Below are 15,299 nucleotides of genomic sequence, written 5' to 3' on the forward strand. Positions count from 1 at the left end.
TGTCGGGTTTCAGACAGAATAAAGTCTTTTCCTGTGGAACTTCTGAAAACGACAAAAAAATAAACAAGAATTGCAAAGCCTAAACTATAGTTGGGAGTGTGTGTGAATCTGATGGAAAATTAATAGTAAGAACAAGGTTTTTAAAATTGTCTGGGCCTAAACCCATGTGCCTGGAGTTTGAATTTTGGTCATGAGAATTAAAATCTCCCAAAGCATTGTGCTGAAGGGGGTTTGCTTGGGCAAATTTAGAACTTAGTTCCATTTCTTTGTGGCTCAAAGTCCCGTAGGACAGTACTGGAAAGCTGCTTGTATCCTTTGTGGATCTATATGTATCCTTTCATAAAACTGTATAGAGTTTCAAGGCACTCCAGACTAGATAATTATCTCGTATGTTTAACAGCTCTTTGCAACTTTCAGTTAAAATTCTCCATTTAAGATTGATAGTGGTGGTGAAGCAACAATTCCAAAAAACCATGTGTGTTTTAGATTTAATCTCTTGTATTTCAGTGTGTTGCAATGGAGGAATGAGGCCTAGACTCTTGTCAGCCCCTACAGCAATTCTGGGGAGTCCTGACTTGTGGAATACACTTAAAGGTCTTCAACTCTTAAGGTAGAGGCTTTCTGATAATGGGGTGCTGGGTAGAGGAAAAGCTTTGGGATTCATTCTACAGCAGGGCTGCAGCAGGCATTTATACCCTTTTACGCACCAGGCAGCCAGTGCTGTAGCAGGACCGGGAGAGCTCATGCTGTGGGATGCCAACCCTCAGCTTTGGTGCCTCTGAAGCTGAGCTGGTCCTGCGGGACTGGTGGCATGTGGAGTGCAGGTGGGAGCAGGCAGCTCTGTGTGGCAGAGTGCCGCAAAGTGATGCAGGGTACCACAAGTGTGTGTCAAAGCTGCCCTGACATCCTTCTTAGGATAAGCCTGTCAAACTTTTGATGGCTAGCTACTTTAGAAAAAGGTGGTTGAGTCCAGCCACACACACATTTGCCTTCCCCTCCAGTCTGCAATAAGAGACTGTACAATCTTAAATACAGTAGGTGTTAGCTTATAGTTAAAGCCTTGTAAAGCTGTGATCAGTTATCCTGTGCTTCAGTATGGTGATAAGCATACATCCTGATCTGGATTTTTATACACCTTTTTGATCTATGGAACAGATACAGTAAGCTGGTGGTCTTTTACCTTGCCAGGAGCTTGTACTCTCTGCTTAGTTAAGTTTGCTCAGGCTAGGCATTTAAGTATGAACAGAGAGCAGGAATGCTAATGGCACCACAAGAAGGCATGTGAATGCTGGAGGTGGGGAAAAGAGCAGGACTGCATCTATCAGGAGCTAGCTGTGCTGACTTGCATGTGTTTCTATTTCTGTTAAGTCTGATATGTTTTAAAATTGCTCTAATACAGGGCAGCAGACAGCACCACAAGATGATCTACCCAAATGTAAAAATTGTATTTGCGAAGTAATGCAATAAGTTAGTCATTTCATGTTGTGTCCCTGAAATGCAACAGTAAACATTCAGTATCCAGCATATGGAAATCCACTTTCACTAGGCTATCAAAAATAGGTTCACTTTCGTATATAGCATGACTCTGGCCAGGAATCTAGACCCATGCTTCAAGAAACCAGGAAACTTCTGATTTTCCTACCAGGAAAACTTGTTTTGTGCCGCCTTTGCTGGCTTGCAAGGGGAGGCTGCAGGTGAGTGAGAGTAATCTTGGCCTGCCTTGCCTCCCAGCTGCAACCTCACCTAGGCTGGAGCAAAAAACTGCCAGAGGAGCTTAAAATGGTTGTTCTCAATCATTTATGCTTGCCAGCTCCTCAGTTGTAATTACTGCCTATGAGTGACCACAAGGATTTGTGGAAGAGTGTGTGTGTTTGGTGTGGTTATGGATAAATGACAATTTTAAGTAATGTGGTGAATGTACTGCTAACTAGTATTCCTCGGATCCCTTTTGGGTTCAGTCCTAAAGGGACTGTTAATATTATAATTATATTTCTTCAAAGATGTTGATACCTGGCCAGCATGTGGAGTTGGCCAGTTCCCACTCAAAGAAAAGAGCAAACCAAAATACGGAGTTTTAGGGGGTGTGGTTTTGGGGTTTTTTTTGCCTTTTTTAAGGGGAAAACTACTTTTAGCCCTTTTAAACTGATGATACTTCTGGGTTGTGTTTATGACTTTAATTGGCCAGTTCTGCTTGTGCTCCAAGTGTAGCAGAGTTAAAACAGGAATGAAAGGTTGCCTGCCTGAGGAAACAGGTCAGAACAAAAAGATTTGCAAGAGTTGCATGGCTTTGAATAGTCACAGTCATATTTTAGTGAGACTGCTTTCTTACTTGTGCTGTTGCAGCAGCAATGGATGAATCTACTTGGCAAGAGTGGGCTGAAGGGATAGCTCCTAAATGGTTACTGCAAATGCCAGGTTGATGTATGCAAATATTCATGGCTTGTCGTATACTCCAGGTAGTCTGATATAAATTTAATAGCAATATTCTCTCACAGCAGAGCAGCATAAATTAAGGTGGTCTTCACAGGAAAAACTTGCAGAAGCCTTGAGAGATCTGTTCCAGAAGAGTTCTTGTTTATTAGAGAAATTGGGGGTATAGAGGGGGTATAGTTCCCTTTCTAAACATGTAAAAAGGATGTAGGAAACTAAACAGAGCCTTGCCCTGCCTCTTCTGGGCTTTCATACAAAGCACAGGCTCTCTGGAAGTCGCTGGTCATAGCCGAAAGTTGTCTTCAGGCTTGCGGGACAGTGGGTGTGGTGTATGGTATTGGGCCAGAACTGCTTTGTCTGAGACTTTGTCTACTCTTGAATGCTTTGAATTTTTTTAGCACCTTAATGGAGGAATTAGCATTGAGAAGCCTGCTTTGGTCAGAGCTCCTTTGTGGCCTTTTTAGCATCACTAATTATCACCACCCAAACTGAAGGCTTGTCTCAGCAAGGAGGAACTATGATTTTTCTCTCCCCCAAGTATGTTCTTAATGTGATGCTGTTGCCTGCTGTTGCCATGGTGCAAAGAGAGTTATGTCAGATTAAAGATAATTTGGCCATTTTGGTAAACTGCTCTGAGCAGTGTGACTAAGTAGCGATAATCTCATTAAGTCATGTTAAAACAAACCCAGAGCATTGGAGGAGGGGATTTCACCGTGGCCATCAGCAGGATGGTGATGTATAAAGTGTGTGGATAGTACAGATATTACCTGTTGCCTCCTATGAATGTAAGTGCAGTTTAGGCTGAACTTTTGGAATTCTCTGTGTAGACAGTTTGTCACTTAATTTATGCGGTGCTTATCCAGATTCACAGATCACTTGATTACGTAAGTGGTTGGTTACAGGTGTCTTGCTCTTCTCACATAGGATGCCCACTCGCAAGGAGAGGTGGTGGCATGCCTGGAAAAAGGCCTGGTAAAAGAGGCAGAGGAGACTGATCCTCGAATTCAGGTTTCTGATCAGTGTAAGAAAGCAATTCTTCGTGTAGCTGAACTCTCTTCGGATGACTTCCACTTGGACCGTCATCTCTACTTTGCGTGCCGAGATGATAGAGAACGATTTTGTGAAAATGTGAGTAGTTTCCTCTTGCATGTTTTTCTACAGTAATTGGTTAAAAAACCCACAAAACCCCATTGGAAAGGAGGAGTGGAATGGTAGAGTGGAGCCTGAGCGAGATCATGTAATACTGAAAACAGACACCTTGTAGTTGTCATTTTGCAATAAATGTGGTATTAAATTCACTCACCCAACAAACAAGCGTTATTTCCAGTGGGTTAATGAACTGAATTGGCATAAGTGGTTTAATGGCCATCAGAGCTGGTGTGACGGAGTGGAATGACTCAAATGGGGAGGAGGCAACAAAGGTAAGTGACTGCCGCCTTCTGCAGCGGTAAGCTGTTGCACGAGGTAAACCTGGTCTGACTACTTGCAGCATTCCTTATCTCTCACAAGATGAGCTGGAAAGCTGCATTGTTCAGTCTGAATTACTTGTATCAGCTGAGTGTCTTCTCACTAAAAGGATGATGAACATGACCAGATTTTTTTAATGCAATAAAATTTAAAAGACTTTTATAGTATAGAAGCTGTCACTGTAATTCAAAATATTAAAGTTAATATATTTCTAGTTTAAAAAATAAATCTCTTTAGGTGTAGTTTAGCCTGCTTGTTAAGCATTAAAAGTCTTATCTTTAATGGTAAATGTTACTGTTCTGTTTCGCAGACTCAGGCTGGGGAAGGCCGAGTCTACAAGTGCCTCTTTAATCACAAGTTTGAAGAATCAATGAGTGAAAAGGTAGGTATCTGTTTCAGTGAGACAAATCCTTAATGTAGAAATCATCAGATCATTCATCAGTCCAGGCTACATTATTCTTTTCCAGTGTTGAGGAAAATCCATCATCTATGTGGTCAGATAACTGGCTGCTTTAACAGATGCTTTTACTTCGATATGTTTGTGTTTCCAGCTACGTACTGATGGCTTGAATTAATTGTACTCAAGTTACAGCCTTTAAAGTTAAGGATTTAAATAAATCAAAGCTTTTGGGTGGGTAATTTGGGAAGGTAGACTTGGAGCTCCAGTGGTAGCACTGTGATTGAGTGTTTAAAGTAGAAGTCGCACCATGCTGGGGTAAGCCTTGGATAAATGCTGTCATAATGTACAGATTAGAAACAAAACAGCCCAAATGCCTCAGTACGGGAAGCTATGTGTGTTTCATTTTTGTTTTCAAGGCTATGCATGTCTGACTATGAAGCAGCAAATTCTGTGGGAAAGATGCACAGTTCAGTTACTGGAGTTTCCTTTATGTTTTTGCTGAAGATGTGGTTTTCAACAACAATAAAAAAGTTGTTCTGGAAAGCCAGTCCTGAAAAGAGTTTGTATTGGTGTAGGTGTTTTGGGAAGGCAGCAGTGCCTTCAGTCATTGCGGAAGCAGCATCATAGTGTTTGGGTTTATATGGAATTATATCATCTTTCTGAAAGGATACGAAGATGAATATATGAATATCTGTAAAGCCCTCCTGGGGGAAGCTCCGCTGAAGGAGCCTGATTCAGAGGCCTGGAGGGACCAGACTCACTTCCTTTTCTTTAAATGCGTTTGCTATCTGAAAGCTTGGTTCCAGTTAACAAATTCAAAACTGAGAGTGTGATCCCTGAGGGCTTGAAAGAAAGCTCCATTTTGTACAAGTATGTTACTGAAATGGACTGCTATTTTTGCTTAACCTGTTTTTGGTTGTAAGGGGACAGTGGTGGTTTTTGAGGGGTCTTTTCCATGATCAGCTAAGATATGAATGTAAGGTTTTGAGACGTTAGGCAAAACTGTAGCAGATGACTTGGTAGGGAGAGAGGGGTGGATGCTCTGAGGGTGTGGTTTGCAGAGCAGGAGGAACACAAAATCCAGGTCTCACTCTTGTAGCTGCCAAAGTTGGACCATCTGCAAAGTCACTAGTTTTGTAGAAGTTGTTATCCAGTAAAATGTCGTGCCTTGCTGATGGCATCGGCTGCTGCATACACATGTAGCTGACAATAGCTGCCTAGTAGGTGGCTTGTTTTGTGTAATCCAAAACTACTCTCCAGGCTGGGCTCTCTGGCTGTACCTGACCTTTCCTTGCTTTAGGGGGTGAGTTATCTGTGAGCCTGTATCTCCTTGCGTCCAGAGCTTTAAGTCTGTCTAGTCCCAAGGTCCCAGTCATGGCACAGGGATGGGAGCATGAGGGAGGAGGTGGGAATATCTTGGAGTAGGGCTTTGAGGTCCTGGAGTAGGTATGTGGGAGGGAGCGGGACAAAAGTCAAAAACCTGATGTAAGGAAGGGGAGAGGGCTATAGGGCTTCTCTGTTCCTTCTGCCAAGATTGCTCCCTGTTTTCCCTACTGTACACATGCACAGTTTTCCTTCCTTTCAAATAGTCCAGGAATTGACAAATTTGCCTGAACTATTCTGAATTATCTGCCACCCTCGGATTTAATTTTCATAAAATTTAAACCAAAAGCTATGAAGCGTAGCAGTGTTTTTACAGGCCCTTTTTTGGATGAAATTTAGAGGGTTGTTCTTGCAGCTGCTGGGTTCAGGTTTGGCCACAGTGCATCCTCGTGAGCCTCATCACTTGTGGAAAATGGCTAGAAATTCCCATGGTTAGACTGCTTTGTCTGCTGTCATCTGTTCGGCATGTTGCAGAACAAATGCAGAGAACACGCTATTTTGTAAATGCGACTGGAAAAAGATGTTTCTTGAGGGCATGGGGTGAGTGCATACCACAGCTGGGATAAATGTCAGCAACTGATCCTAGTTATCAAGAATGAGTCATGCTCTCAGCCATAGCTCTTCACAAAAAGCTGGATGAATGTGCAGTTTTAAGAAGTGCTCTGCAGAGAGCTGCTGCCTTTAAAACCCTTGATCTGTTGACCTTGGTGTGCATTGTTAACTGTGTGGTTTCTGAGACAAATGAAATTTGACTGGAGTCTAGCTTAAATGTATGAATTTTAAAGCATCAGTCATCTTTGGAAACACAATCTGAAAATTTAACAGCAGCAGATCTAGCTCTCTGCCACCAGTGCACAGAAACTCATTCAGCCATCCCAATGTGTCTCCTGCAGTGTCGTGATGCGCTGACGACTCGCCAGAAGCTGATTGCCCAAGACTACAAAGTCAGTTACTCGCTGGCAAAGTCCTGTAAAAGTGATCTGAAGAAGTACCGCTGTAATGTGGAGAACCTTCCCCGGTCTCGGGAAGCCAGGCTTTCCTATCTGTTGATGTGCTTAGAGTCTGCTGTGCATAGAGGTAAGTGGAGTTCAGTCAAGAGAACTGTGACTTGCTGGGACCTTGATATTTTTTAAGTTTCTCTTGGACCTTCAGCTTCAACATGTATTTACAGTCCCCTTCTCCAAGTAACCTTCTCCAAACTTTGGTTCAGAGGCAAGTTTTCTCATCATAATGCTTTCATCACTGTTGTTTTAAAGATCAGAATAGCTGAGTAAATCTCTAACACTGACTCCTGTTGTGTAGACAAGAAGTTTAAAATGCAAAATAGCAAATCCCACTTGGACGGGTGATGTGTAATTGCAAATCCTTCTATTCACTATGAATTCAAGCAGCTTTCTTCCTCTTTTATGTAGTAAGCATTAACTATGCTACTAGGTTAAAACACAGAATAGAGAACCTGTTTCTTATCACTCAGGGAAAGCCAGAGATACTCAGTCCTCTGCCTCTTGTAAGTAATGTTCTTGCCTTGCAGTCAGTAGCTTGGGTAAAGGCCTTAATTTCTCTAACTCTAGTTTTTCCTATATAGAAGGAAGGTAAGTGTGAGAATATTATTTTTGTTCATTTAAGTTAGTGCAAGCTGGAGATGCCCAAACATCAGCAGCTGTCCCAAAGGCATTAGAGGGCCCTATATGGCAGGACCGTGCTAAAGGTTCTCTGTGAAATTTCCATAACATGTAAAACACCACATTATATACTCTAGAGTTATACTGGAGAATTGTTTGCTTTCCCCCTTGGCATGCAGCTGGTTGGTTTCTGATTCAGCAGCAGGGCTGCATGCTGTAATGCCCCTGGCACAGGAGGGGAAGGCTGCCGTCACACCATAAGCAATCTGTGCATTTGTGAGTTTGAATAACTCATTGCTTCTGATTGATGCGGAAATGCTGTGCGCTGTTTGTGGAAAAGTTGTGGGGTTTTTCCTTCTCTCTGCAGTGGGCAGGTGCTTTCCTGAATTACATGTAGAAAACTGCTGTTCAGTTATTAACTTCCACTTTCATGGTGGAACAGGTTCTGCAGCCTGTGGCTCATGCAGGAAGCATAGCCCAGGAGGAACACTAATTATTCCACACACCTCCACGTGTCTGCATTATAATGCCTGGGAGCCCCTCTTGAGGTATAGGACCTCTGTTGCATGGGGTGTTGTACATGTATGAATAGCTTGTGATGGGGGCTAGGGGGAGGGCACAGCAAAAAAGGCATGTTCCTTTTGATTGAAAAAAAACCCCAACAAAATGTCCACATGGGGACTGTAGGAAAGCTTATAGCAGACCTAAGCACTGATTAAAGTTAGATTTCTGTGCAACTGCAGTGGTTTGTTAGACACTCTGTATATACTCTTGGTAACTTACTCTGTGTTTTGGCTTCCTGAGCAAGTACATGCTATTGCTCTAGAAAACCTGTTCCTCAGAAAATGTTTAACCTGCTGTCCAGACAAATGCCTCTGCCAGTTATAATCAAGCTGGTAAGTTACCATAGGTGACTTCCATTTTTATGGTGGAAAAACAAGCCCTTGAGCATATGGGGAAGAGCTGGCCTGTGGTACAGAACTGTAGGTCCACTGAGTGCTTTCAGCTGTTCTTCAAAAGCAACTCCTGTAATATGAAACTCCTAATCTTTCAGGACCTGTTTTTGCAAAACTGTGTATGAATCCATAAACTGGCTATTTTACAGGTTCAGTCAAATGGCAGGAGCTGCTACCATAAGAACTGGTTTGATCTCCAGCATGTCCACTCTAGCACATTTGTTGTGATCTGGTGTTGTCCAGAGTGTGGACATTGTTCCCATTCTTCCAACATGATGGTAGCATAGGTCAAGAAGGGCTCTGCTAAGCATTAATACTAAATCATGTCATCTTCTTTTGGCTCAGGTCGACAAGTGAGCAGCGAGTGCCAGGGTGAAATGTTGGATTACCGGCGCATGCTAATGGAAGACTTCTCACTGAGCCCAGAAATAATCCTGAGCTGTCGAGGGGAGATCGAACACCACTGCTCAGGCCTGCATCGGAAAGGTCGCACCCTGCATTGCCTGATGAAAGTAGTACGGGGTGAAAAGGGAAACGTCGGCCTGAATTGTCAGCAGGCAGTAAGATAGTTTTCTATCACTTTGCTTCTAGGTTGCTCAGTTGGTAGAAGCACTGGTTTGTCTGTTAACATTTTGCCTTGCGATGGAGATTTGGCTGAAGGCAGTCTGGCTCTGCTGGGTACCAGTGAATGCTGGAGGCAGTTGTGTAATTGTCATGGTATGAAGTGTAACTTGGTATCTAGCAGCAAATTAGTAATGTTTTTTTTCCTCAAAAAATACATTTTGGATTGTTTTGCTCTGGATTTTGTACTGGATCTTCAGTAGTTCTTCTCCAGCAGCTTTCAAGTCATGGAATTCTCTCCTGGGTGCAAGATGTAGGGAAACTTGCTTTTTTATAAGTTCTAAAACATTCTCTCTCCTTCCCTTTTCCCCCTATGCCCTGTCCTTGGAAATGCACTACATCTTCTCAAAGCACTTTTCCACTCAGTTTTGTTTTTGTGATTTCATTTGGCTTAAACAATGGAAATGGAACTTCAGGGACAGGTAGGTACAACATACTGCTGCACGTCATTGTAGTTGCAGCCACTGAAGGAAATGTCATCGTTCTCCAAAATACCATTTTAAAATGGGATAATTCTTTTGCCTTGCTTAAACTCCATTTTGGCCTAGATGCATCCTGTTTGTAGTCTCTTTAAATTGAAAACAGTTATTTAATATTGGTTCAAACTTGTTAGTGCCTTTTAATGTGATATTACATTTTTGTACTTAATACCTGCTTTTTTAATGGCCCATGAGCCTGGGAAAGTGATATCAATGCCAAAAGTGGCTATTAGTGCTGATGTAGGAATTTGAGGAGATGCATGCTCTTGACCTCCTGGAGTATATGGAACCACTGTATTCCATTTTCAGTGTAAATGTAGCTTAAAGCCTGAGCCCAAAATGTTGCCAGTTTGTGTATGTTATCAAAGGTAAATCAGTATCTCTTAAATTTTTGTAAGGCATAGGATGCTTTTGTGATGAAGCTTATTTCTGCATAAATACCAGGTGTATCGGTGCAGCAGCTGTACGGTTTGAGTCATTTTTGCAGTGAGCTGTAGTGCATCGCTTATGCTTTGGAAGATTTATGTGAAAAACTGAATACTTGTTTCTGTTTAAATATGAAATTGAACTTGCTGCCTCAGAACTTGATTATTTGCAAATTGTGGCAAGGTCAGTTCATCGTGGGAATAACTTCCAGATCATGAAGGGCATGTTCAGAGCAAGTCATAAGTCAGGGCAGGGGACCCCCAAAAGTGATACGAGAATTCAGACTTGTGGGGAAAAAGAACATCTGTAGAAATCTCTAGGGTTTTTGGTTTTTTTTTTCGATTTTCTTATACTTAAGCTACTGCTTTAATTTTCTGTTGATGCAACAGCAGGGCTTGTCCATGACTCCCCTTCAAGTTGAATGACCTATATTTTGTTCTCTGTGAAAAAGACAGCAGGAGCAAATTAAGTGTTGATTTTATAAAATAGGATTAGTTTGTCCATATTTTTATGGGCAAGAGGAAATGGATGATTGCAAGAATGGGATAAATATTCCAATGCTCTGGGTTCCTGAGGACTGGCACAGTACTATTATATAGCTGCCTACGACTTCTGAAGTACTAAATCACTTATTGTTGATATTTTTATATGTGAATGGTAATGGTTGTCTCAGCTGTCAGTGGTTTTGTTCTGTTCTGATTTACTGTGTTAGAATGAGCTTCTTGCTTTTGCTTTCTATGGTAGGTAAATTATCTTTGTAAGGAAGAGAATATTGTCTGAAACCCTTCCATGTACTGTGTGGCTTGTGCAAGAGACTCAAACTTGCCTGTCATATGAGATTGACCCATATGACAGGCTGTGAGGAAGGCAAGTTAGAGGCCCATCAGCTTCATAGTAGCTGGAGCTACTTAATTTCCTTTCGGGTTCCTAGAGAGCATCTTTGACACACGCTTCTGCTGAGCCACTGATGCTTTTCTGAAGCTGATTTCTCAGCTTCTTCATTGCCTTGTGTCAGTACAGTTCAGTCTGTGACATGTGGATGTCTTGGAAGTGCTGCTTTGGTAAATTCATTCGTGGAGGAAAGATTGATCTGTGTTAGGATTTCCAAAAACTAGTAAGCAGACTGCATCAAAGAGCATGGACTGTTTTGTTTTGGGGGTTTTTGTCTACAATGTAATGTCAGTGAGAACTCCTATCACATTGGAGGTACAAAGGCTCCTCGTCTGCAGATAGGATGGCTGCTTCAGCTGTTTCGTGCTTGCTTGCTTCCTGGCTACTGCTTGGTCCACATGGCTTCAGCCCAAGTCCAGCTGGACCAAAGCTGACTGATGTTGGTCCTTGCTTTCTGCTGTTCTTGGGCAATTCTTATTTCAGAAACATGGTGCTGATGCTCTCAGATTGAACTTAGATGTGGCTGCTGTTGTTGGAACTACTGGTCTGTGGCATCTACCTCATCACCTGAGGAAACAGGAAAACAACACGGTTACTTTGGGGTTGTCCCAGCAGAACTGGCTGCAGAGCTTTGGGCCCATCTCCAAATGTTGTCTTTTCTATGTGGAGTCAAAAACTCATGTCTCTGTGCTTTTAGTAGCATCAGTAGGTAATGCTAATACAGCACTTTGATTTCCTGGCTAGCTCAAAGCAGTAGGACTAGTCCTGAAATTCTTCAGATGTGCTTGCCTAGACAGTTTGCTTGGGGAAATTGGAATGGGAAGCATCTAATTTGGATCTGGTTTTACTTACTGTCCTGCCTGTCAAGATTTATTCTGATTCTGTTTGCCTTATGAAAGGAAGATGTTTGCCCATCTGCCAAAAACAATGCCAAAAAAATCCCTAAACAAAACATAGCTGAAGAACTGGCATGATTTTATTTTCCTGCAGGAGCTTCTGCTTGTACTATTTCCTGCATGAGGAACGTGAGTGATTCTTTGTACTCAAAACTGTCAAGTAAATGCTTTCTCAGACCCTGATTTCTTGATCTGAGGGGCTTCGTTTCTTGTGACACCTCAACCAGAATGCTCTCGCATATGAGTCTGCACTTGCAATTAACCGTGCTGTTGAGCAAGAGGCATGCCGAGACCCAAACGTCTTAAGAGCTGTGTGGTTTTTTGTCTTGGTTTTGATCAGTGAACTTGCTAAAATGCCCAAGTTCTGTAAATGGTAGAGGAACGATGGCTTTCTGTGTAACATGAGTTGTTCAGCCTAAGTTAAAAAAACAACTCCTGGGTGTTTGGTCTGCCATATCTTGCCTAACTGTGGGTTCAAGTACCTTGCTCACTCCAGCATATCAGAGGTATGCTCTAGCAACGTGCCCTCTTCAGGGCTGTTTGCACTTTGGCTTTGCTGTCTTGGAGATGCTCTGCCTGTTCTGAAGCAAAGGATGGGGCTCCTATTATTTATACTATTGATGTACTTCTATAGGGGCATGCATTTTATTAAGAAAAAATCATTGTAAGCAGATGCTAATTCTGGAGCATGTCTTCCCATGTAAAACAAGCTCTTCTTTGCTTTGGGGAAGCATATACAGCTTGGATATGTTCCAGTCATTAAATAGTCTTCTGCAAATGTAATTGTTATGTTATTCTTCAAAGATGGAGATCCTGCATGTCGGGAGGGTGGGTCTGCGATGCTGTAGGTCACCAAATAGCAGATGTATGTGTCCCTTAATTGTGAGCATCAGCCCATAAAAGGTCTACAGCTGTACTGGTAGTGTCTAGCACCTATGGTGTTGCTTAGTGGAAGCAATATTTTATACTAGAGCTGCTGGCAAACTATTTTTCAAATATGTGGCTTTTATGTTCCTCCGGTCTCGTCTTTATCTGTTCAGTCCCTTGAGCATGCAAAACTATAATCCTTTCTCAAAGGGCAGATATTTCTGCTTCTGATTTCTAATACAGCTAATAAATTGATAGTTAATTGTTAATTTAGCTCCACATCAGGATGAAAGTTCAGAGGACTATAAAGTTTATGCAGCTGCTTTTCAGCTGCAAGGCTTTGTTGTGGGAGAAAACCTTCACTTTTATCACTTTTTATGGTGTCAAATTATTCCCTCGCCCCTGCAGTCAGGGCAGCTGGCTCACTGCTGCATATCTTGCATGTGGTTGAAGATCAGGACTGGGAATCCTGCAGTAGTGCCCAAAACAGGGCAGAGAGACTGGGAGGTGATCTGGCGCTTCCCAGCTGTCATACCCAGGGCGCTTTGGCCTCTTCCACTTGATAGCAACACAAATACCACTTAAACTGAGACCTGAAGAAGAATTTTGCCGGTATAATACTCTGGCCAGTTTATTTAATCTCTGTGTGTAAGAAAGTGTCAGGTTTGAGGTTTTATTCACCCATTTGTCCTTGAGGGAGTAATTCCAATAATCATACTTCATCCTTTTTTTTATATGTAAACATCTGACATGAAGTGAGCCCAGCACTTTATGTGCAGAGTATTGCCCGCCCATGCAGGCTGTGTGTGCATGCCAGGAGAACTACCATATACTTCTCCTTCTTGCATTGACTCTTAAAAAGTTTGTAAAGCATGTATCACTTCTCCCACTGGTTAAAGTGCGGCTCCCTGTTATGGACTGGATTCTGTATTAGCTTCTGTTTGACCACTGTCAGAATTGTATAAATTATTGTTAATAGTAGTAGTATTAGTAGTAGCAGTAAGTGAAAATATCAGAAGAACTTTTGAATCAACAGCTTGTTGCCTGCTAGGCAGCTCTCTTCCAAGCTGCCTTCATCCCTTAGAAGCTGAGGCTGGACCTAATTAACTTTGGCCAAGACCAAGTTGCAGGAAATCCTGCGTTCCTCCCAGGCAGTCTGTGGTCTGTCCGTTTGATTACAAGCTTCCTGTTGGATAAATTGTACTAGCTTGTATTTTCTCCAGTTCTCTGATGCTTTTTTCTTCTTTGTATTTTGTGATGTTAGGGCTTTGCCCCTGAAAGTTTCCTGGATGGTGCTCAGGTGCAGGCTTTGAAAGATGGAGGATAAAATTATAACTGTGCATTTGATTTAGTTGGGCTGGGGGTGAGTAACAAAAATCATTAAGTGTTAGGATGTTAACAGCATAGACCATTTGATGTTGGTGTGCAGTTGCCTTCTAAGCAAGCTCTTTTTTTCTTTCCTTTTTTTTTTTTTCCCCTCCAAATTTGTCAGCTAAAAATATTTGCCTGTCAAATGATGATGATTGCCCTATGTCAGTCTTTGGGAATTCACAGCTTGGTGGGAGATGAAGTGGGACATGAGGATCCTGGGCTGAGTGATGGCCCAGAAAGCTACCCTTCTCAAAACTATAGATTAAGTGAGATTGAGATTTACCCAAACTCCCTTCCCGTGGCCCCACAGATGCCTCCCAAATTCATGTTCAGATATCATGGGCTGTGTGAAGGAGACCTGTCTGGATCTGATTTTGAAGCTCAGTGCTGTGGATGTTAAATTATGTTTCCTTATTAATAAAGACAGTTATTTTTCTGAAGCTTTAATCAGAATAACTGTTTGACAAAAAGAAAGGACTTGATGAAACTGTTCATACTGTATTTACCTATGACAGTTGAAAGTATTTAGAAGTCACAAAAGGAGTGCAGGGATATCACAGCTTCCAGTTGGCACACCTGTTTTCTAAATCTTTGGAAAGTTTTTGGTTTCATCTTTCACTTACACCATGGCTTCTCTTAAGTACATAAAAACTGATGCCCTGCTTTTGTTATGTGTATATGTGTGATATAATAATATATATACTTTCATAATAATAATAAAATTTTATCTTTTTATATATTAAAAATTGTTTAATATAGACCAAATTGTGGTTACCTGGCTTCCAAAAGCTTGCGCAGGCATACCTGAGGAAATGATATATCATGGGCCAGCAGAACGGGACGTTTTATCCTGTATTTCTGTGAAACTTTTGTGTCCTCTCCAGGGAATTAAAAAACATTTTTAAGCTTTGTTTGTAGTTAGGCAACTGGTCTTTAAACATTGGTTTGGGTTTCAATTTAGAACAATAGATAGTCTTCATGGAAGTGAGACAGAATTGCATGTTTGTATCATCAGCTTTATTGGATGAGTATGGATCAAAAATAACAATATTCAAATTTTACCAGTTCCATTTTGTAAATTGGTATATAAGTGGTCCAGGTATAAAGTTGACCTTCAGTGTGTGACCAGTCTCATCCAATGTTCCTGGGCTGCTTCATAAAGATAATTAGGGTCCAGCAGCACTGGACTCCCATGTGTGGTAATTGAGATGGCAGCACAAGCATTTGAAATAAGCAAGCATAGAGCAGAGGTCATACCTGGTAGTGTTGTTATCGGTGTATAATTGCCACACTGAGAAGTTGTAAGTGCTCTCGTTTTGATAATTATTTGTTTTCCTATCCACAATTTCTTTCTTCTAGCTTCAAACACTGATTCAAGAAACTGACCCTGGTGCAGATTACCGCATTGACCGAGCGTTGAATGAGGCCTGTGAGTCGGTGATACAGACTGCCTGCAAGCACATACGGTCTGGAGACCCAATGTAGGTGGT

The 15,299-nt window shown here is 41.9% G+C and overlaps 1 protein-coding gene across 2 annotated transcripts in view; it reads left to right on the forward strand.

The window, feature by feature from the left end:
• GLG1 (golgi glycoprotein 1) overlaps nucleotides 1–15,299 on the forward strand; it is an 89,186-nt gene that overhangs the window by 50,515 nt on the left and 23,372 nt on the right. For both annotated transcript variants that reach the window (XM_069793796.1, XM_069793797.1), the window contains exons 5-9: nucleotides 3,355–3,558; nucleotides 4,208–4,279; nucleotides 6,574–6,757; nucleotides 8,604–8,818; nucleotides 15,169–15,290. In XM_069793796.1, the coding sequence (XP_069649897.1) occupies nucleotides 3,355–3,558; nucleotides 4,208–4,279; nucleotides 6,574–6,757; nucleotides 8,604–8,818; nucleotides 15,169–15,290 (797 nt within the window). The remainder of the gene's footprint in view (nucleotides 1–3,354; nucleotides 3,559–4,207; nucleotides 4,280–6,573; nucleotides 6,758–8,603; nucleotides 8,819–15,168; nucleotides 15,291–15,299) is intronic.

The sequence above is a fragment of the Haliaeetus albicilla genome, chromosome 10, assembly GCF_947461875.1.
Source record: "Haliaeetus albicilla chromosome 10, bHalAlb1.1, whole genome shotgun sequence".
Taxonomy (NCBI): Eukaryota; Metazoa; Chordata; class Aves; order Accipitriformes; family Accipitridae; genus Haliaeetus; species Haliaeetus albicilla.